Source organism: Tachyglossus aculeatus, chromosome 22, assembly GCF_015852505.1.
Source record: "Tachyglossus aculeatus isolate mTacAcu1 chromosome 22, mTacAcu1.pri, whole genome shotgun sequence".
Taxonomy (NCBI): domain Eukaryota; kingdom Metazoa; phylum Chordata; class Mammalia; order Monotremata; family Tachyglossidae; genus Tachyglossus; species Tachyglossus aculeatus.
The window spans coordinates 20,613,662-20,635,269 of NC_052087.1; the positions used below are offsets into that span (position 1 = coordinate 20,613,662).

At 39.1% G+C, this 21,608-nt stretch overlaps 1 protein-coding gene across 10 annotated transcripts in view; it reads left to right on the forward strand.

The window, feature by feature from the left end:
• Positions 1–21,203, forward strand: part of CD44 (CD44 molecule (Indian blood group)) — a 90,641-nt gene extending 69,438 nt beyond the window's left edge. For 8 of the 10 annotated variants that reach the window (XM_038764149.1, XM_038764150.1, XM_038764153.1 and 5 more), the window contains 7 exons: positions 1,661–1,750; positions 2,709–2,894; positions 4,366–4,449; positions 6,362–6,418; positions 9,590–9,655; positions 11,069–11,147; positions 15,580–21,203. In XM_038764149.1, coding sequence (XP_038620077.1) covers positions 1,661–1,750; positions 2,709–2,894; positions 4,366–4,449; positions 6,362–6,418; positions 9,590–9,655; positions 11,069–11,147; positions 15,580–15,793 — 776 coding nt within the window. In that variant the 3' untranslated portion in view covers positions 15,794–21,203. The remainder of the gene's footprint in view (positions 1–1,660; positions 1,751–2,708; positions 2,895–4,365; positions 4,450–6,361; positions 6,419–9,589; positions 9,656–11,068; positions 11,148–15,579) is intronic. The other 2 variants (XM_038764151.1, XM_038764156.1) reach the window with 2 other exon arrangements.
• Positions 21,204–21,608: the final 405 nt, after the last annotated feature.

A 21,608-nucleotide genomic window follows, 5' to 3' on the forward strand; every position in this document is an offset into this window, starting at 1 on the left:
CTTTCTGGAATTTTTCCCTGAGCCATTGTTCCTAAGTAGGAAACCCAAAAAGTAACTTTAACTTTGCAAAAACATCACTGAAACCATTACACCTGAATTCATCAACACCCCATGACAATAGTGTTCAGGTTGTTATCTCTTCAATAATAATAACAGTATTAAGTACTTACTGTTTGCTAAGCTCTGGAGCAGATACAAGATAATCAGACTGAACAGTCCATGACCCACACAAATTTCAAATGTAAGGGATGCAGAGAACAAATATTTTACCTTTTGTCTGCTTCAGTTTCCTTATTTGTAAAATCAGAACAAGTAACGCGCCCAAAGTCACCCAGCAAGCCAGAGAAAGAACTAGAACTAGAAATTGATTTTTCTTAAACCTTAGCCCAGTGCTCTTTCCACTTGGCCATGCTGCCTCTCCTTGCTATATATTGGCATGGATCCAGGTATGAATTTATGTGCATACTCATTTTTCAAATTATTTTAATGTGGTGAGAGATATTGTAAAGAAATTGCCTCTCCTCTGGATGTGGAGAGAAACATATCTTCAGGATGAGAGAAACATTTAGAATAAAGCATGGCCTGAGAATGTCTTAGAGGGAAATAGTAAAAAGACATTAGGCCTCAGATTCTGTTCATCTGTTTACTTCTTTCCAGAAGGTACAAGAGAAACAAAATCAGCATCCTTTATGTCTCACCTAAAATGAATTGTTACTCTTCCTGAATGAGAAGTAGTGTTGCCTAGTGAATACAGCACAGATTTGAGAGTCAGAAGGACCTGGATTCTAATCCTGGCTCCACCAATTATCTGCTGACAAGTCACTTAATTTCTCTGTGCCTCAGTTACCTCATCTGTAAATTGGGGATTAAGACTGTGAGCCATACATGGGACAGGGACTGCGTCCAACCTGATTAACTTGAATCTACTCAAGTGCTTTGTAGAGGGCCTGATTGATACATAGTAAGTACTTAAATACCATTAAAAAGAGTAGACAAGAAATTGTTTTTTAAAGGTTAAGAACGTTTCTTTCTTTGATGCTGTGGTGATTGTGGTGGGATCAGTGCTCTGCTCAGCTTGTTGAAATTTACAAAGAGGAAGACACCTCTATCTTGGCACCTACCTATAATTCATGAGCAGCAGCTAACCAATGATAGCGTACAAACTTTAATTAGGGATGTGTGGTAATGCCCTCTGGTTTCTGTTAGTTCTGGAGTCCTATTCTGCTCTTTTTTCCCTACCTGACTTGAAATCAATGAATTTTATTCTAAGAAGAGTGAAACTTAGTTCTGCCAAAGCACAAGTTTTCACTACAAATTTTTCTTAGAAAGTAGCAGCAGAATTAGGAAATGATCTTCCTACAATGTATGTCTTAATGGATATGGCACAATGTGATATATGAAGAAACACGTGCGCATGATGTTATACAAAGGGGGAATACCACAACCAATGTCTTCTTTAACAAGAGGTTCCGCAGGAGAAGAAATAGGAGGTGGTGATTTGGGTGAACATTGCCAATGAACACTTCCACTTGCCTCCTTTCCTCTATTCAAGACAAGAAAATTTTCTGAAACCAAAAGGTGGATTGGATGGATGGGTGAAAGGGTAGGGAATGATGTAACAAGGAAATGTTAACAACTGAGTCAACCCTCATCCTCACAGAACACAATCTCAGGCACAGTACCTCCAGTCCAAACTCAGGTTTGGAAGAAGTCCAGGAAACCACCACGATGCACCCTCCAACAACTCAGTGTAAGAATAACAACTTCCAGTGGTTTTCCTAAACACTCATTCTGCTTCTGCTATTGGCTAGTCTAAATTAAGGGTGATCCTCTGTTGTCTATGGTGAAGGAAGTGAGTGGAATCAACTGGCATTCATGCTATTGGAGCTGGTATTCTGTGGAATCGGGCATTTCTTGGCTTTTGGGGGTGCAGTGATTCTGGTGATGGTATCTTAGCCCTTTGTGAGTGGCTTGGTGGCTTTTGCTTTCATGATAATTTTTGTAAACTTAAGGCCAATTAATCTTTAAATAATAATGAATCGCTTTATATTTGCAATAGATGGTAAAACTATCAGAGGTAATAATCTGCATCTTGCACCAGTATCATCATTCTTATCACCAATTTGAAAGTCATTTTTGATGTTTTGTGTCTGTAATTCTGATCTGCATCAGTGATTACAATTCTGACTCACAATCTCTGCTTTCTGGCTACTATAATGAAGAGTATAATGCTATGGTATTTATGGTATTAATGTAATATTTCTAAATTGATAAATACATGGAATATGTGCTCACTTTGGGGAGTCAATGGTTAGTTCACATTTCTTCATTCTCAGAGTGTCTAGCATCTAGCTAGAAACAAGATCTGATCTGGGGTAATTAGGCGAAAATGAAAATGACGTGTGGTACTTTCTTTGGTTTTGTGGGACAGAGATTGATTTAGATAATTCCTCTGCAGCAGTGCTGAGCCTAAATCTATTACTACCATTTTTTGGTCTTCCAAAATGTTTTCTCGAGCAATGGGAAGCTATTGTTGATTTGGAAAATGGATGATGTGCTCTTTTTGATTGTCCTTCACCTTTCTGCTTCTATTATTTGCAATGAATAAAAACAAGTTGTGGTACTAATAAGAAATGAAGGTAAGATGGGCATGGGTGTTGGATATACAAAGACTAGAATTAAAAATGATCAACCAATCCTCATAACAGATGTCAAAGGTAGAAGAGGTGAAAAGCTTCCAGAAGACTCAACCCAAGATCCCTCGGAAAGAGTTCTTTATCATTCCCCAAGCACTAATGAAAGTGAGACTCCCATAACAACTTTCCCTTCAAACACTCTGTCATCTGGAGTTACTGAATTTATTGTTCCTGCAGACCCTTTTGCTGATAATACAGGTAATTAGGTCATTAGCTGCTTGGTTTTCATTCATCTGAGGTAAAAGGAGCCCAGCACATTGTTATGAATAGCTTTTCATATTTTTCAAATACCTGTGATGTGATGTGATGAAGTTGAGGTGAGAAGGATGAGATGCAGGTTCTTGACTCTGTGATGATTGTATAGGGAATGTTTCTGTCTCTGCTGATCATGTGGGTCTGTGTCTGTCACCCAAGAGTCTTCACTTGCACTGGTCAAGGTTCTATGATCCTTAGTTTTCCTTGGTGAAGGCCTGGTAGATGTGCAGTTCTCCTGACTGAAACTTCCTGGTGGTGGTTGTGGTGGTGAACTTTGCAGGATTTTCTGACTATATCTGTAAACCATCAGTTTTATCTCTTCTTTATTGGTGGCTTGGCTATTTCCTGTCTTTTCAATTGCTAAGGCACCTGAAGTATTATTTTTCAAACTACAGTTTTCTTATGTTAGCTGGCCAGATTATTTGCATAGATCCATAGGTTTTCTGAAAGACATTATTCAATACAAAACAAGCCGAAGGCAAGTCAGATGTTTAATTAAAAATGTGTGGGTATAGTATTGGCCTTGTTCAGGCCACTGATTTTTCTGCTCATCAGATATTTAACCAGAATTACAGGTTTATGTCTGGGAAAGCCTGGTAGAAATCATGTAGGCTGATAAATCTTATATCTGCAGGGTTGGACCAAGAAATTATCTTCCCTCTTTTCTACCCCACAAGTAGAGACATGGTCTGATATCAAACCTTATTCTGGAGTGAAAGTAGAATCACTAAATTAGCCCTCAAGAAAGCACCTGCAAGTATAATTTATAGTAATCCCCCAGTAGCACAGAACAAGAACACTTGCTGATGTCGGTCCTGTTTTAGGTTCTGTATTTTACTGGATTGTTTGGAGTACTGTCCCATGATCCAGTTGTCACAAAGGGTATATACTGATTTTCAGGGTACTAGGATGGGCCTGGAGGCAACACTAGTCAGTCAGTCAATTGTATTTATTGAATGCTTACTGTGTGCAGAGCACTGTACTAACCACTTGGGAGAGTACAATATAACAATAAACAGACACATTCCCTACCCACAATGAGCTTACAGTCATCAATTGATCAATGCTATTTATTGAGTGCTTACAATATGAACAGTACTGTACTTGGCTCTTGAACTACTGAAACCTGACTCCAAACCTCGATCCTAACTGCATGTCACACCTCACTCAAGCTAGCTTTTCTCCTTAAAAAGCCAAAGATGGGCTTTTCTATCTAACATTTCTCTACAGCAAAAATGTTTGACCCATGCAGGCAAAGCAAATTATTTATTTTAAGATTACTTTTAAAGCATGGCCAAGTCAAGCTCCTGTTTAGTCCCTCTCCCTTTCCAAGACTAGAGAAAAGGAGATAGAAAAGTGCAGACAGTGACTCAGGAAGTGAGTGCTAATAATCAGTTCATCCTCCTTGTATTAGATGAAGAACCCCATCATCGTTCAACCACTGAAACACATATTCTGCACAATGCTGGCAGAACAGAGCAATCTACAGTATCATCAAGTAAGGATTAATATTTAGTTCTTATACTCAAATTGTTGCCATTTCTACTGTTGATAAATCTGAGTGGCATTTTACTATGCCCTTAAGGAATAATGGCATGGAAATAATGAACTAACATTTCCAAGAGTGTGGCACTTGATTTTCTTTGCTTGTGGATAATTTGGTGACTCCTGCATGGACAGCTTGGGACCTATTGTTTCCATATTACTTTCATTTTCCAGGATTGTTAATAATGTTTATCAGCTGGAATGCTCCCTACTTGTCACATATGTGATCTATATTAAAAAAATCATCTGCTTAATTCAAGTTCTTCATCATTTTAATATTTTGGGCCCGAAAGAAAACCCACTTTGACATATCCAGATAATAGGATAATTAATCTCTATGTCCAGCCAGTCATAATCTGATTGTCATTATCAAATCATAATAATATTTATGGAAACCTAAAAGAATGAAACTACTGAATACCCTAAGGGAAACTATATCTTCCTATACATTTTTCTTCTTTGTTTTTTCAATGCCAAGAATTAAAACCTCAAGAACAGTGGTTGTGGTGATGGTAGGGATAGTGGTGATTCTCCAGATGTTAAGTTTATGGTTATTTGAACCATTATATAGATGCAGACAAAAGTTGTGGTCATTTTTCAATACAAAATTTATGGGGAACTGGTTCTTCTTCAGAATGGCTCAATAAAGAAGCCGCCTCTCCTAACTCAACCTACCCTAAAAATGTGGACTATGTTGACCTTGTGCCAGTACAGATGTTTTAGGTTTTATTAAGGATCAATTATAATAGCCATTTTATCAAATCTCTCACCCTGTAATTAATGGGATTTTCAAATACGATATCGAGAAATGTGGAATTTTGATTTATCTGTTGCAACCAGTTGTTGCTGATCTTAGTAATGCATGCTCCTGTTGTCCAAATCTGGACTCTCTTGGTGATAGATAATTCACAATTCAATTTTCTGATTAGTTGGTGGTAATGGCAAAGCAACCTAATCGAAAAATGATTGAATTTGTGCTCATTGACACTGATTTTCCTTATATTCACCACAGTGTTTTAAACTGGTTGTGATCCTAATTTGGGATAATTTAATCTTAGTTGATGATTGCCTTCATATTGAGACTTTGATGGAAGGACTTTTGGGTTGGTTAATTGCTGAATCTAATGATGAACACTGCAGAATTTTTTATTGCAATTTTATCAAACATCTTCAATAAAGACTAAGGCCTCTCTAATGTATTGCCTTTCAAGTGTAATACTCTTTTGCTGACACACATGTGATTCCAATTTGCGTGACTGCATTCAAATCTCTTATCTTTTTACTTCACTTCAATGAAATATACATTCGTCAATTCAGTGACCCAGAGTTCATGCACTGGAGATGATAAATCTCTTGTGACTCCAGGACTAAAAGGTCTGAACTGCACTAGTAAATTATGCAGGTAACTCCAGCCAAAAATCCCATTACCTGGACAATTCATTCATTCAGTCATACCTATTTAGTGCTTACTGTGTGCAGAGCACTGTACTAAGCATTTGGGAAAGTACAATATAACAATAAACAGACACATTTCCTGTCCAGGTAAACCTCATTGAAGAGTTCTTCAGATGGAGGCATATGGTTTTGCCACTTTGGATTTACCCTGGAGCTTCTTTCCTTATTTGTTATTCCTAATACTTTGTTTCAGTTCACTAGATTTCAGTTTAAGGGACTCCTGTTTTCCAGTAAGTAAACTGAGAGGTGAGCAATGAATAATAGAGTTGAACTCCCTCTCCTATGCTTTTTTTGCTTGATTACTGGTAAAAAATAAAGCTTTACTTTCTTCATAACTGGAATTCAAAGGAAAGAGAACTCACAGATGATGGTGCAATTTAAATTTACTGTAATATTGTTGATTTTAACAGATGAGGATTTCCATCAACCAACCAAGGAGCCAGTCGCAGATATCACTAATGGACATGGTGAGTGGGCGGGGCCTCCCTCATTCATTCATTCATTCAACCGTATTAATTGAGTGCTTATTATGTGCAGAGCACTGTACTAAGCGCTTGGGAAGTACAAATTGGCAACCTATCTAACAGGAAGGCTACAGCGCATTGTGACTCGATGATTAGGGAGCTTAAGAGAATCCTTCTGGCAAGAAGGGGATCATTTGTGACCTTTGAGATGGATTTAGGAATCAGGAGATGTCCCTGAGTTTCTACTTCCTTTCTTCTCCAATATCTCAGTTCATGAAAGAGCCTATGAACATAAATTTGACTTTTCCAATATTCTGCTAATTCCAATCATTTGTGACATTGAGGAGATGTATGGCCTAGTGGATAGATATTGGGCCTGGGAGTCAGAAGGTCATGGGTTCTAACCCTGGCTCTGCTGTGTGACCTAGGGCAAGTCACTTAACTCCTCTGTGCCTCAGTTACCTCATCTATAAAATGGGGATTAAGGCTGTGAGCCCTATGTGGAACAGGGAATGTGTACAATGCAGTTATCTTGTATCTATCTCAGTGCTTAGTACAGGGCTGGGCACAGAGTAAGTGCTTAAAAAATACCATAAAAAAACATAGTGACAGTCTATCAATGCATATGTGTAAGTATCCCAGGCCTTCGCCATCACAAAAACTAAAAATCTCTGCCAAGAACTAAAGATGAAGATAACAATTGGTAATATTTAAATTAAGATAGTGGCATCGATAGAATGTGAGAACTAATCATATTTGTTGAGCACCTACTATGTGCCAAGCACTGAACTATGCATTGAAGAGAATTCATTCATTCAATCGTATTTACAATAGAAATAGAAGCCATGCTCCCCACCCTCAAGGAATTTACTATTAATCATGGGAGAAGACACTAAAATAAATTGCAGGTAGAGGAAGTAGGTAAAGAGATATCTACAGGAGTTAGGCTTAAGGAACAGAGTACTATGTGCTATGAAATGTAATTAGTCTTTAGATGGGTGAGAAATTTTGAAATGGCAGTTGGGAGATATGAACTGGGGAGAAGAAAGATAACTTGGGAAAAGCATCCTGGAGGAGATGTGACTTCTGAAGGCCTTTGAAGACTAATAGAGCTGTGAAGTATTGGATTTTAATAGGGAAGGAGTTCCAGACAGTGGTTAGTGTATGAACAAGAGACCCATGGCAGGAGAGGCAAGAATGAGACAACATAATGTGAAGGGAGGGGACAGTGGATAAATAGCAAAGAGAGAGAGTTGATTGAATGCTGGAAAGCCAATGGTTAGGAATTTCTCCTTGATGTCAATGGGAATAGATGACCATTTGAGGTTATCTACAAGTAGAATATGTTTTTGTAATATGCTTCTGAGAACAGCTCTTTCTCCATGCAAATACATTGAACAGTCAAGTGGTTTTCTCCACTTTTAATAGGTTATAAACATTAAACACAGAGGCAGCCTTGCTCCAGTCAAGCAACTCAAATCTAATCCTTGAGTGTTTGTAGCCTTCAGAAATTAAAATATTTAGCTATCTTTTGACAACCATTTGGGCAAGTTCATTTTAGGTTCTGAGATGGATTTTCCCATATTGTGAAATATTCACCCATACATAATGGGGAAGTGTTCTGTGTTCTCTTAAGAGGAGATAGAAGTGAAAGAGAATGGAATTTCACTTAACCCCTTCTCCATATGAAAGATTACTTAAAAACTGTTCCCTCCTTGTTAGGTTAAACTCCTGCTCTAACTCATGGCTCCTATTTATTATTTTCTAATACTGGAGGTAAAAAATGTATTTTTCCAGAAAACAAGATAATGCATTGTGCTGTGATAATTTAGCAACCTAAATAAGGTGAGTCATTTGATGATTAAAAATTGCTGTCATCCCAAACTCACCATCTATAATGGCTCCAGATCTCAAATACATCAGGAAAAGTCATATGACTGAAGATTTGTAAATAAGATCAGAATCCCAAGCGCTTAGTACAGTGCTCCGCACACAGTAAGCACTCAATAAATACGATTGAATGAATGAATGAATGAATCTTCAAGAACACCCAGGCAACTTAATGATTCACCATGAATGTTGAGGCAGTTCTGGTCCCCAGGGCCATCTGGAGTAGGAGGCCATCATTTATAGACTCCATTTCACTGACCCCCTGGGAATCTGAACTTTCTCATTGATAACTATTTTCATGACCTCTAGACTGTAAGCTCCTTATGGGCAGGGTACATGTCTGCTAACTCTGTTGTATTTTACTCTCCCAAGCGCTTAGTGCAGTGCTATGCACACTGTAAGTGCTCAATAAATACCATTGATTGATTGACCTCCAACTGCCAAGTACAAGGTCTGATTGTGACTGAGTCATCAGAGTCAGTTAGGGCAGCTTTTGGAAGGATGGAGTTGTTATGGCTCTAAAAAGCAAAACCGTTCTTAGAATTTGCTAGTTGGTTGCCTGCCTTCAGGAGGAATGAGGAAGAAATTCAAAAGAAACTGAAAGGGGAGGCATAGTTTTGCTATTTCATAGTACTTTCCATACACAGAGTATTTCATTATATTTATTTTGTACTCAAAGATCAGAAGATCTTTCAGCTTTTAGCCTCAAACATAGATTTTATACTCAATCTTTATGCTTCACCTAGAACCCTCATTGCTGTAATGTGATATTTTTCACATGACAATCATTTCTACCATATGCAGTTTCTAGAACAGGTAATTATTATTTTCAAAACCTAGAGATGTCACCTTTGACTTACTGAGTGATTTGATTCAAAGGAGCCATCTGATGTCAGTCAAGAGGATAAGCGAAGAGGGGACTGACTGTGTAACTGATCACTAGGAGACATGAGTTCCCCTGTAGCCTGTGACTAATTGGACACCGATAAGCTCCATACAATTCACCTTCTCTCTCCTCGCCTGGAATCACTCTTTAGGAGTAACTTAGGAGGAATTTAGGCATTGGTGGGAAGCTGAGAGAGTCATGGACCTATCTCAGGAGAGAATTCTCATTTGTCTTTAAGAAGAATGAATCACATTTCCAAAGCCCAGTGCTAAACAGAAGGATGATTTTATGTTAGGGTTTTTATTACAATTCAAAGAATGCTAAAGAACTTGAGATTGTATAAGAAGTTCCTGAATATTCTTTGAAAGTAGCTAAAATATGTGTTTCTAATTTTCTAGGATCCAATGAAGGGAGGAAAAATGCTGAACCTACCACTGCTCCACGGAGGAGGCCCCAAATTCCAGGTAGGTTTAACATGTGGAGAGATCTTGTGGTCACCCACACCTGATACCACTGAATTTCCCACAATCCTTTTGTAGCATAAATGGAACAAAATGAAGTTCAGTGCCATAAGTATAGACTCCCCACGATTCAGCTCCATAGGCCTGGCCAAGAAAAACACTTGCTACTTGTATTGCTAATAATGATAATGATGATATTTCTTAAGTGCTTACTCTGTGCCAAATGCCATAGTATGTGTTGGGATAGATGCAGGATAATTGGGTCAGACACAGTCCCTGCCTCATATGGGGCTCACAATCTAAGTGGGAGGGAAAACAGGTATTGAATCCCCATTTTACAGATGAGGAAATTGATATGCAGAAGTGAAGGGACTTTCCCAAGGTCACTCAGCAAGAAGGAAATGGATCCGGAATTAGACGCCAGTTCCTCAAACTCCCAGGCCCTTTCTACTAGGCCACGCTCCTTGCTCACTTTACTGTTACAGATAACAGTGAGGAGCAGTTTATTAGAGCATCAGAATTTCCAATGATTTTAATTAGTTATTCCTCAGAAAGGTCAGTATTTTTATGCCATGTTTCAGATGAGGAAACAGGCCATGCTGAGCGAGTAAGTAAGGCAGTGATGAAGTCCAAAATGGGAACTCACAATCTCTGCCGGGGTAGTCTGATAAGGCTCTGTACAACCCCAAATATTTTAGTTCAACCTGATCAGAGGCAGGCTCAGACCACCTTGTGTTGAGCTCCATTCCTGGCCCAACACTTGCCAGGGGTTAAAGGGACTCACTTTCCAGGGAGCTAGTACTACCATCGGGACCTGCAGTCCCAGCAGTCCAAAGGGAAAATTGCCTGCATGAACTCATTGCACATTCCCAATTGCACCATCTGTGCCACAGCACCCCCTGGCCCTCAGGGCCCTGAAATAGGGAGGGGAAAAGGCAACTCTCTTCCAGCCCAAGCTTTTTGGGGGTTTGTTTTAGCCCTGTCCTGTCCAAGCTTGCCCAAACACTGGGTTGGCTGAGATCCATGGGCTAGCCCAGCTCAGGCAGAGCTTGTGCTCTGACATGGTGAAAGTTTAAACCTTAAGAATTCTGAAGCTGGGCCCTTGTTGCAGTTGATTTATTCTGCTTTTCTAGCCAGACTCTGATCAGTGGTAAGGCCACTGGCTAGCCATGAGAATGGGAGAAAAGTGTCTTGAGGAGTAACATAATTGGAGGTAACTGAAATTCAGCATTTTGAACTGATAATTTCCATGCGTGTATTACACCTGAGTGCCCCAAATAATCAACTGAAAAAAATTTGTCCTTTAAATAGAAAGGAATCTAGCTTATCACATTGTAAAATAGATATTCGAGTGGATTTTATGCTGAATTAAATGCATATTTTATTTGCATATTTTATCTTCCCTTCTGTCATTAGAATGGCTCATCATATTAGCATCCCTCTTGGCCTTGGCTTTGATTCTCGCAGTCTGCATTGCTGTTAACAGCAGGAGAAGGTAAGAAAATTATCTAATGAGATGTCACTTAAAACCATAACTATTTTGCTCTCTTTGGAGAGGAATGAGTGGTGAAACGCTTTATTGGCTTTGCAGAAATCCAGAGTGTTGTGAATTGGCGAATAGTTTTTAAATCAAACTGATTTTATATTCTCTGAAGGCTGTCAGGGAAAACCTTTGGAGGGTGTGAAAGGCTACAAGGAAGAATTTCTGACTGTGAGGATTATTGAATACTAAAGCGGGTGATTGAAGAGAAATTGTGGCATTTCTTTCTCCAAAAGTATTTGAATATAGGCTAGACACCTATCTCTCTGGGATGATTGAGTAGTAGCCCTGTATAGAGAGGGACGGGGCGAGATTTTATGATCTCTGAACTTTTGTTCAGTTTTGTACCACAACCAACATTAGTTTTCAACCATCCCTGAAATCAATAGATAATTTTAGGTGGTGTGCAAATGCAATTTAAAAGCACATTTTTGCATTATGGAATTTTGACAGCTTTGTCCAAAATAAACAGACTATGTGAAGAACTTAGGTTACAAAATCCCTGAAACAAAATAACTTGGATGTTGTCGACCCAATGCTAAAAGATGTAATTCAGTGTAGTGGTAGACCAGTGGTGAATTTTAAGTTTGCATTTGATCTCTTGCTAAAGTTAGATAGGAGACCCACTCTTCCCCAGATTAATATAAAATTCTTTCACTATCCTTATCTTTGGCCTCCCTCCATGCCCCATAAGCCCTGAGAAAATTTAGGAAAAACTTCAGTAACTCTGTTGGTGCTCCTCTTTGCTGATTTTGTTGCAATGGTTACTAACATTAAGCTTTATGCCAAGAACAACAGAGTAAACATTTCTAATCATCTGATAGAATCAAGCCATTCAATTCTGAACAAAGTTACAAGGTTATGAGATAAGTAAATAATACTGCTGAAGAAAAGCTGCTGAGTTACAATCTGCTCTCTTCAGGGCATGAGAGGAATGATAGCTAAAAGGAGACTGAAGGAACAAGCTAGTCAAAAGTATGACTTCTTTGGAAGAGAATTAATCAATTGAATTGAAATCATTTCACTTGAACAGCCTTCTTTCAAAGAATCATTTATACTCTGGAGTTTTCCTTCTCTTTTCTATTATTTTGAATAACAAAATATACATTCCCCATAATTGAAAAAAAGTCCTTGTGTCTCTTCTGATTAGATGTAGTTTATATTCGCGTATCTTGTTTCACAAACAGTTCTTCTTTACCAGCGTTACTATAGAAATGTCAGAGATGAAATGTCAGCCATATGGTAAGATTCACGAATAGCCTCCCAGTTGTTCATTAGAGCAGCTGGAATCTGCACTTTATGGTTGGCTAAACCACATGTCGGTCTCTGTTTTGTCTTCAAAGCTTAGGGCTCACTTCAATTCCCCTTCCCCCTTGCAAATAAAGTAAATCTCCATAGAAACAGACAAACAGAAAGCTGTGAACCAATACAACCTGAATCAAGCTGGGAAAGATGATGCCTAGATGCAATGAATTGCTCTGTTCTTTTCTTATGGCTGAAAATGAATTGTTCATTACCAAGGGAGGTGAGCGGTTGTGCTGGGCTGTTTGCTTAGTACAATGCTCTGCACACAGTAAGTGCTCAATAAATACCAATGCTTTTTGTTGTTGTTGTTATTATTTTTTATGGTATTTGTAAAGTGCTAACTATGTACCAGGCACTGTACTACATGCTGGGGTAGATACAAGATAATCAGGATGGTTACAGTCCCTGTCCCACAAGGAGCTCACAGTCTTAATCCCCATTTTACAGCTGAGGTAACTGAGGCACAGAGAAGTTAAGAAGATTGCCCAAGGTCACATAGCAGACAAGTGGAGGAGGTGGGATTAGGACCTCAGGTCCTCTGACTCTGAAAATATTTAGATCTCATCACAGGGAAAATAAATAGTGAAACTGGAAGCAGAAAGGTGGAGCAGGGAACAACAAATTCCAATGATGACAGACTGATCCTTCTCTAAACCAATGGGAGGATGAGAACGGCTGATTCATTCATTCAATCGTATTTACTGAGCACTTTGTGCAGAGCACTGTACTAAGCGCTTGGGAAGTACAAGTTGGCAACATATAGAAATGGTCCCTACCCACCACCAGGCTCACAGTCTAGAAGATGGTTCATCAATGATCACAGACTAATATCTCATAGAGGAACCAAGTGTTTGCAGTTGAAACTATATGTCATCTGAGACTAGGTCAGTTCAACTCAAACACACAAATACCAAATGACCATTTGGCAGCGTGGCTCAGTGGAAGGAGCACGGGCTTCGGAGTCAGAGGTCATGGGTTCTAATCCTGGCTCTGCCGCTTGTCAGCTTTGTGACTTTGGGCAAGTCACTTAACTTCTCTATGCTTCAGTTACTCATCTGTAAAATGGGGATTAAGACTGTGAGCCCCACGTGGGACAACCTGATCACCTTGTATCCACCCCAGTGCTTAGAACAGTGCTTTGCACATAGTAAGTGTTTAACAAATGCCATCATTATTATTATTATTATAATTAATACTGCACTCAGAAAAGAAAGGAAATCATTAGACTGCCAGATTAGTCATGCAAATGTAATGTATTTAGTCAGTAGAGAGAAGTGCACTGAAACATGCAAATGTATAAATGCTTGTAGCTTCTGTCAGGTTGAAATTGTGTGTGTGTGTTTCCCTTAATAATAATGAATTTCATTGAGGTATGCAAAGCCATAGTGTAAAATGTTATGCTTTATTCTCCATTTTAACCAGAGTTTAGCTTTTATCCCATTTAACTCTTGGCAGAGACTGTGAGATTTGTTTGTTTTCTATAAAGAGAGGCTGGTAAAGTGAGCAACCAACCACGTTATGACAGTGGCAGCTATAGCTTTATTCAGAATGTTTCAAGGGACCTCACCCTCCCTTTTTCCCTTATTATTTTCCCTTTAGTATAAAATGGTTGCAAAATTCTGATTTTTTAAAATTTCCCCCCCATTGTCATCTTATGAGTAGATAAGTATTATTACCCCTTTTACGGAGGATGACTGAGCCACCCAGAAATTGAGTAGTTATCCAGAGATGAGCCAAGTCAAGCTTGGTAAACTCACCTAGGTTTATTTGGTTTTCCTGTTCTCTGATGATGTTAATGATGATGATGACGATGGCAGCATTTGTTAAGCACTTAGAGAAGCAGCATGGCTCAGTGGAAAGAGCACGGGCTTTGGAGTCAGAGGTCATGGGTTCAAATCCCAGCTCTGCCAACTGTCAGCTGTGTGACTGTGGGCATGTCACTTCACTTCGCTGGGCCTCGGTTACCTCATCTGTAAAATAGGGATTAAAACTGTGAACCCCCCGTGGGACAACCTGATCACCTTGTAACCTCCCCAGCGCTTAGAACAGTGCTTTGCACATAGTAAGCGCTTAACAAATGCCATTATTATTATTATTATTAATACTTACTATGTGCCAAGACCTGTACTAAGAGCTGGGTTAGACACAAAATTATCAGGTCAGATACAGTTCCTGTCCCACATGGGACTTACAGTTTCAAATTTCCCATCATTGTCTGTGCTTAGTACAGCGCTTTGCACACAGTAAGCACTCAATAAATCCAATTGAATGAATGTTCTGTGGGCTGGAAGCCCGTATGAAGGCCGAGGGAACAGCCATTTTATGTGTCCAGGGAAACCTCTTCACCCAGAGAGTTTTCCCCAAGGATCCTGGAGATCTACTGTCAGATCCCTCCCCACTCCTCACATCTCCTTTACCCCCCTGTGCTAGCCAAGAATGGAACGACTTTATGGGCTGGAATTCCTCTCCTCAGAAGGAGGTCAGGCTAACCTGACCTTCCAATGTGTATCTGCCTGAAAGAGTGGGGAGAATCAGACTGACAGAGTATAGCATTGTTCAGTTGAGCACTTTCTGTGTGTAGAGCACTATACTAAATGCTTGGTAGCTTTTAATAGAAGATATGATCCATGCTCATGAGACACTTACAATGTAGCAGGGGAAAAAGATGTGAAATAATTTATAAATAATAATAATAGAATTAATTGAGCATCCACTTGGTGGGGCACTTGGATGGTTCAGAATAAAGAAGTGACTTGTTCATTACCCATAAAAAGCTTGCACTCTAATAGGGGAGACAAACAAGAAGTGCTCAAGTAGAGTATGTAAAACAATATGTACAAAAGGGCAAAGAGAAGCAGTGAGGGTATGTTAAAGAACTGGGTATGTTAAAGAACAAGTCGACCTGGCTGAATGAATGTGCAGTTTCATGGTATATTCTCTTCACCTGTACCATCAGTTCCACCTTGCCCTCAAATTCCTTTGCTATTTAATCTTTCCTGAGAAAGCCACAGATATGTCTTGGCTCCAATCACCCCAATAATTCTATAAAACTGTTTTGCTTTTTTTGTTTTTTAATAACTAGGTGTGGGCAGAAGAAAAAGCTGGTGATTAACCGTAGCAATGGAGCTGTGGAAGAGAGGAAGATGAGTGGACTAAATGGAGATGCCAGCAAATCTCAGGAAATGGTGCACTTGGTGAACAAAGAACAATCAGATGAGCGGACGGGGCAAGATGAGTTCACGGTAACTGATGAGACCAGGAATCTGCAGAACGTGGACATGAAGATTGGGATGTGAAGACAACATCAGTCATCTTGTATCAGGAGAAATGGGGGAAAACACCAATCAATGGGACTGGGACAGACACTTACAGATGCAGTGTGCTACTGATGTGTTTTATAGCAAAACTCCTTTCTCCTCCTTTGGTTTTATTTTTTTTTTTCTAATTCAGGTACAAGTTAGAAAATCGACATTGCTTTCTGATATAAGAACCCAAGATTTGCTTGAATTTAATAGATACCAGCTCCTACCAGAGATCCGCTTCCATCTATGTGTGCTCTGAAGGGCAGCTTGCTGAAACTCGTTACATTTCTCTCACCTCCCCTCACTTCCCCAACTGGTAGCAGGGTCCTTCATTTAAAGTGAGAATGAAGTTCCTGAAATGAGAGTCAATTTCCCCAGTTTAAACTCATGAAAGAGAGGATTAGTAATATAGAGCAAAAATTTAAAGAAAGGAGGTCCCCCAAAGCAGGTATACCAGTAAGATTCATAGGAATATAGCATATTTTACTTTCTTGGCATTTTCAGGGTGTACCAGATACATGCCCACTCTGATGCCTCTGGAAAGCTTAGAGTCCTTTTCACAGCAGCCACAATGGGAGAGCCCAAAGGTTAAAGCTATTTAACTCTAGTAAGCCATTTATCTTTGTTCTTGGGGGAAAAAAAAAACCCTGGAGATCCTTATACCAGTATGGTTTTTGTTTTTTGTTTTCATTGTCAGAAAAATGGGAAAGCTTTCTTAAGCTGATCCATAATAAACATCCGTATTTCTGCCATTTTACCATTTGTGCTGTTATCCTTTAGTTGCTAAATTATCTGTATTGACCACCAACCTGGTTCACTGACCTAAGAAAATACTGTTCAGTGATCCCTAGGTTGCATTGTGTCTAAGGCTCTTAGTACCCTTGGCCCAGATACAGCTGGAAAAATCTAGCAGCAGGTCAAAAAATATAGCAAAATGATTATTTCTAAAGCAAATGAATTATAACTTCTCCCTCAGAATTTTAATTGGAAGGGGTGGGCCACGGAGGTTTTTAATGTTTGATTACCAGCTGTTCCAGCAACTTGCCACTATTAAAAAGCCACATTAAATTTGTATGACCCATGCTTCTTAGGTCCCATTTCATCTGCTGTTTTGTACTCCAATCTTACTAATAATCCCTACCGAAATAAGAAGAAAGTCCTCCAACTCTCAAAACCTATGAAAGAGCAATGGAAATGAAAGGTAAACTGTAAATAGCTAGAATCCAGTTTAATACTGAATACACCTTTGTTTCTTTTTTCTTTTACACAGTTTTTTTTTACTTATTTATCTATAATTAAATAGGCTTTATTCTTCCCAAAGCCCAAATCACTCTCTCTTAGGAAGTCAGGAACTTGAAGGTCACGCTCTTTCAGGTTTCATTTCATTTGCCTTCCTAAGTACCTAATTTACTACAAGGGAGGTAATTGAGTAATGGGAAGATTCAGACTTAGCATTTGATACTTGGCGAGAAATCCAGTAAATAGCAGCTTTTTCTTCCACTAAACCATGATGAACTGCATTTAGAGTAGAGCCTCTAGGCAGTGCAGTGAATAGAGAGTCCACTAAAATAAATTTTATTTGGAATTTAAGATGTTGAATCTAGGAAATGGGTCACAGTAAACTACCCATCAGGATCCTTTACAGCCTGAGTGGATATTTGTATTTCTGGTAACATTTCTCTGGTCAATTATCAGGGCCTGATTCATAAAAGTAATTGACTTTGGGACTAAAACAAAGGGAAAATGGCCTTGGAAAATCCTTGAGCTATTCTCCTCTGACAATGTTGGCTAGTTTTCTGCCCAAAATTCTGACTTCTTCAGTGTAATTTAGGTCAGATAACAGACCAGTGTCCCAAGGACACATTTCCTGGAAGAAAATTCACGTCCAGCTTTACACATTTCTCCTTCAGATATGTATAAAGATCTGGAAATATCATCACAACACTCTTGGGCCCTTCGACTTCACGTATTCTGACCCTTCTGGTCAGTCACAGTGATGCTTTGCCCCCTGACAAATGCATCCCAGTAGAGCAATGGTATAGTATGTGGCCACCACCATGGAAAGCAAGAAAGGGGCTCTCCTAATGAGGAAAATATTGTTTGACAGGAAAACCTACTCACAAACATACACAGACACACACATAGACTCTCTTTCTCTCTCAATCCTTACACACCTATATACAACATAGAAATTGTTATTCTGCCAAAACTGAGAGTTTTGATTTCACAAGCTTGAAATGAATTTGGTTCGACTAGGAAACTGAAAAAAGGACCAAAGTTTGTCTGAAAGTGCCTATTGTTTACGATAGATCTCCCACTTGAAATACCTTTCCCAAAATGAGTAGAGACTAATGAGGTTTCCACCTCCCCTATTGGGTATTAATTCATGTAGCTGGGCTGTTTACTACTATACAACCAATAGATCCAACGTGGAAAATATTTGTTTTATCATTTTATCATTGGAAGCAGTATGGCATTCTGTTTTATCATGTACGTTGATTCCATTCTTGCTTATTCCACTGGTTTATTGTGCGACCGGAGCAAGGCATTTAATCTCTCGGAGCCTTGTTACAAAATGGGATTATTACCACTTTCTCAGTTGCAAGGCAGTCGGGGAGCTACAGTGTAACCTTTTTAGTCTGCCATTATAAATCAACCATGTCTCTTGAGGGCTGTGCTTAAATTAGTACTGTGTGAAAAATGAAATTGGTTTAGACCCAGCTTTGGCATGTCTTTTTCTGGTGAAAATATTCCTGGAATGTAATTTACAAGGAAACAGATAGTGCATGGAGATGATAATTTGCCAAGATTCTGTTGGAGAGCAGTGTAGGTGGCTCCTTGTTTCTCTTGCAGAAATTGTGCACTTACATTTTAGACGGTAACCATCCTCATTCATTCAAGACCATGACATGACTTTTTTGTGTAAATAGTTTGCAATGTGTTTTTATTGCAATGTAGATTTTCCCATATGTAAAAAACCAAACAAACAATTATTTGTCCTTTTTACAATGTCCGGTTCTTCTCGGATTTGTATATTTATTGACAGACTAGTATTATGAAAGAAAGTACCTGTAAACTACTAGATTGAAAACACGTATCACAAAACATTAAATTGTTAAAAATGCCTTCAAAAATAAACTGGACTGTAAATTCTCTAATATATAAGGGGCCACAAGGATGGATAGAACTGCTGGTTGGTGGCTTTGTCAATGACTAGCTATCTAGGTTGAACAATGGGTCTAAAAGTCTAAACTGTGCATTTCTACCATATAAATGGGAACTACATTAGCAAACCAATAGGAAAAATAGAAAATATTAGCAGGGCAATTCAGGCATAAAAAAACCATGTTGCAAACAGGTTTTGTTTGTTATTTACCTTGAATTATCTGGATAGAAGTGCCTCAACCTGAGCAAAGTAAGCAGGGCTGATATCAGGCAGAAGCTGATTATGTTCCATGAGGCAAACTGGTGGGTTGGTTTTATCATCTCTAGAATTATTTTTAAAGTGACTGGTATTGCCAGTAAAATGGTTAAATGAGGAATGTAGGTCATGTGGTATTCAACAGTGTGAGGTTCTTCAAGGTCTGACTTCTGAGGCAAACTAAATGTAACAGTAGTCAGCAGAAGTACAAGTAGTATGTTTAGGGACGTAAAACATAAGGAACTTCCTTAGAGTCCAGTTAAAAGATTAAAAATGATGTCATTAAGTCAATAAAGATATATGTTAAAGTTCAGGATGGCTTTGACTAGAGTGACAGACAGACCCTCCAAAAACTCACCATCTGACAAACTCTGAAAGTGGACATTTGCCCTATAAAAATTCCAGACTTTGCCCTAACATAGTTTATGAGCACAGAGGTGCCATGGTGTATCAACAACTAAAAAGTCAGTTTTAGGTGGAATTGAGTATTTCTGGACACCCATCACAGGAACTCGGATTAGTATCAGTATCAGTAGTCTTAACGGACCCTTACTGGGTGCATTTAGCTTGTCCTGGGAGTTTGAGGATCACATGAAAGAAAATATAAGATCCCTGAAAGAAAATATAAGATCCCTGACTTCAAATATCCTACAGTTTAATGCTCCACCAGAGATGGAGTGCCAAACACCATGTCTACCTATTCATCAATGGATGACACATTAAAAAAGACCCAGCTCTTGGAAAGGTCTGTACTTTTCTGTCTGTGAGGGAAAGCTAAAGGCTTTAAAAGAATACCCCTGAGATGCTGGTTGAGTGTAGTAGCCAGTGATATAAAGGTAATCCTGAAAAGAAGATAGTTGTCTGAGTAGGATGAAAATTGGTGGTATTTTAAGGGGAACTTACTCGAGTGCCAAATATACAGTGGGAGGATTCAATCTCACAGCTAGAGAAACTACCCTCTCTTGGTTTTCAAATTTCAGATCACCGTACTGCCCAAATTCTCATTCTCAATAATGTTCCACTGAACATCACTGAAGCACTTTCACACATGCAATGGCACAATTGCACCACTGAAAGCCCCATTCAATCAATCAATCAATCAATCATATTAATGAGCTCTTACTCTGTGGAGAGATGTACAAAGTGCTTGGGAGAGTACAATAGAGTAAGTAGGCACAATCTTTTGCCCTCAAGAAGCCTACAGTCCAGTGATTCTCCGGTGATGAAAAAGGAATATGGCATGCTTAGGAAGTCAAGACTGGGCCCTTGCCTTTTGAGATCATACTTTTGTCTGCAGATTTTCATTTGGCTTAGGCCTTTCATTGCCCATTCATGAGCCAACCTAGAGGTGGCTTCAACCTCCTGGGTTTTTTAGAGCCTAGACCTTCCCGAGATATTGTAATAATAGTAATAATAATTGTAATATTTGTTAAGCGCTTATATGTGCCAAGCTGCATCCCTGAGGTTGAAATGAGTGCTTAAAATTTGAATGGAAAGTGTGTGGGGGGTTTTTACTGATTTTTGGAAAAAATGTTGCTGTTTGAGGAAGTGGAATGTTAGCATTCTTCCACAGGCTGCACTGGAAGTTTATTACAGGACTTTAACCTGGACTTACACTCTTCCGTCCAATCCCCACTTCCCTGAAGTCAGCTGTGTAGAAGTCCCTTTACAGAAAGAGGAAATTGAGGTGATTGAAAGTGCTTTCTTGCACTTCTGGGTGAAAAAGAACCCCTAAAGAAAGGCTCGATCTATTGTGCACATTCAGTTTATTCTGATGGCTGAACTGGGGCCATTTGCAAGAAGCTCCTTATGAGCCAGGTCTGATTTCGGCAAGGATGGTGGACGGCATCTGCCTTCTTGGTTGCAAGGTTATATGGCTTTTCTTGGGAGAGGATTTTTCCCTGCTCTGTACAGCACCTAGCAATCCTGTGGCCTAGTCATGATGAATAATAATCATAACAATAAACCTTTTTTTCAGACTGACTCAAACTGTGTAAAAAGTTACTCGCTGATTTAGACTTCTGTCCAAGGGGATCCATGGGGATAGAAGTGAGGAATCTTCTTTTATTAGACAAGCTTATATTTCGGCCTTTTGATTAGACCTATCATCAGGAGAGTTGGTAGGGTGGGGGCCATGCAATATACATGGTGTACATTGGAGATTTCTTCTTTTGCTTTAATATGTCTAAGGACTGTCTTAAAGCTTGAAAGCTTCTTGTGAGCTGGGAATGTGGCTACCAACGCTGTTGGATTGTACTCTTCTCACTGCTTAGTACAAAGCTCTGCACACATTAAGTGTTCAATAAATACCATTGATCAATTAATTGAAGCATTTAGACTGTGAGTAAAATGAATTAGTGGGAACCAAGAAGTAAATAGCACAAACTA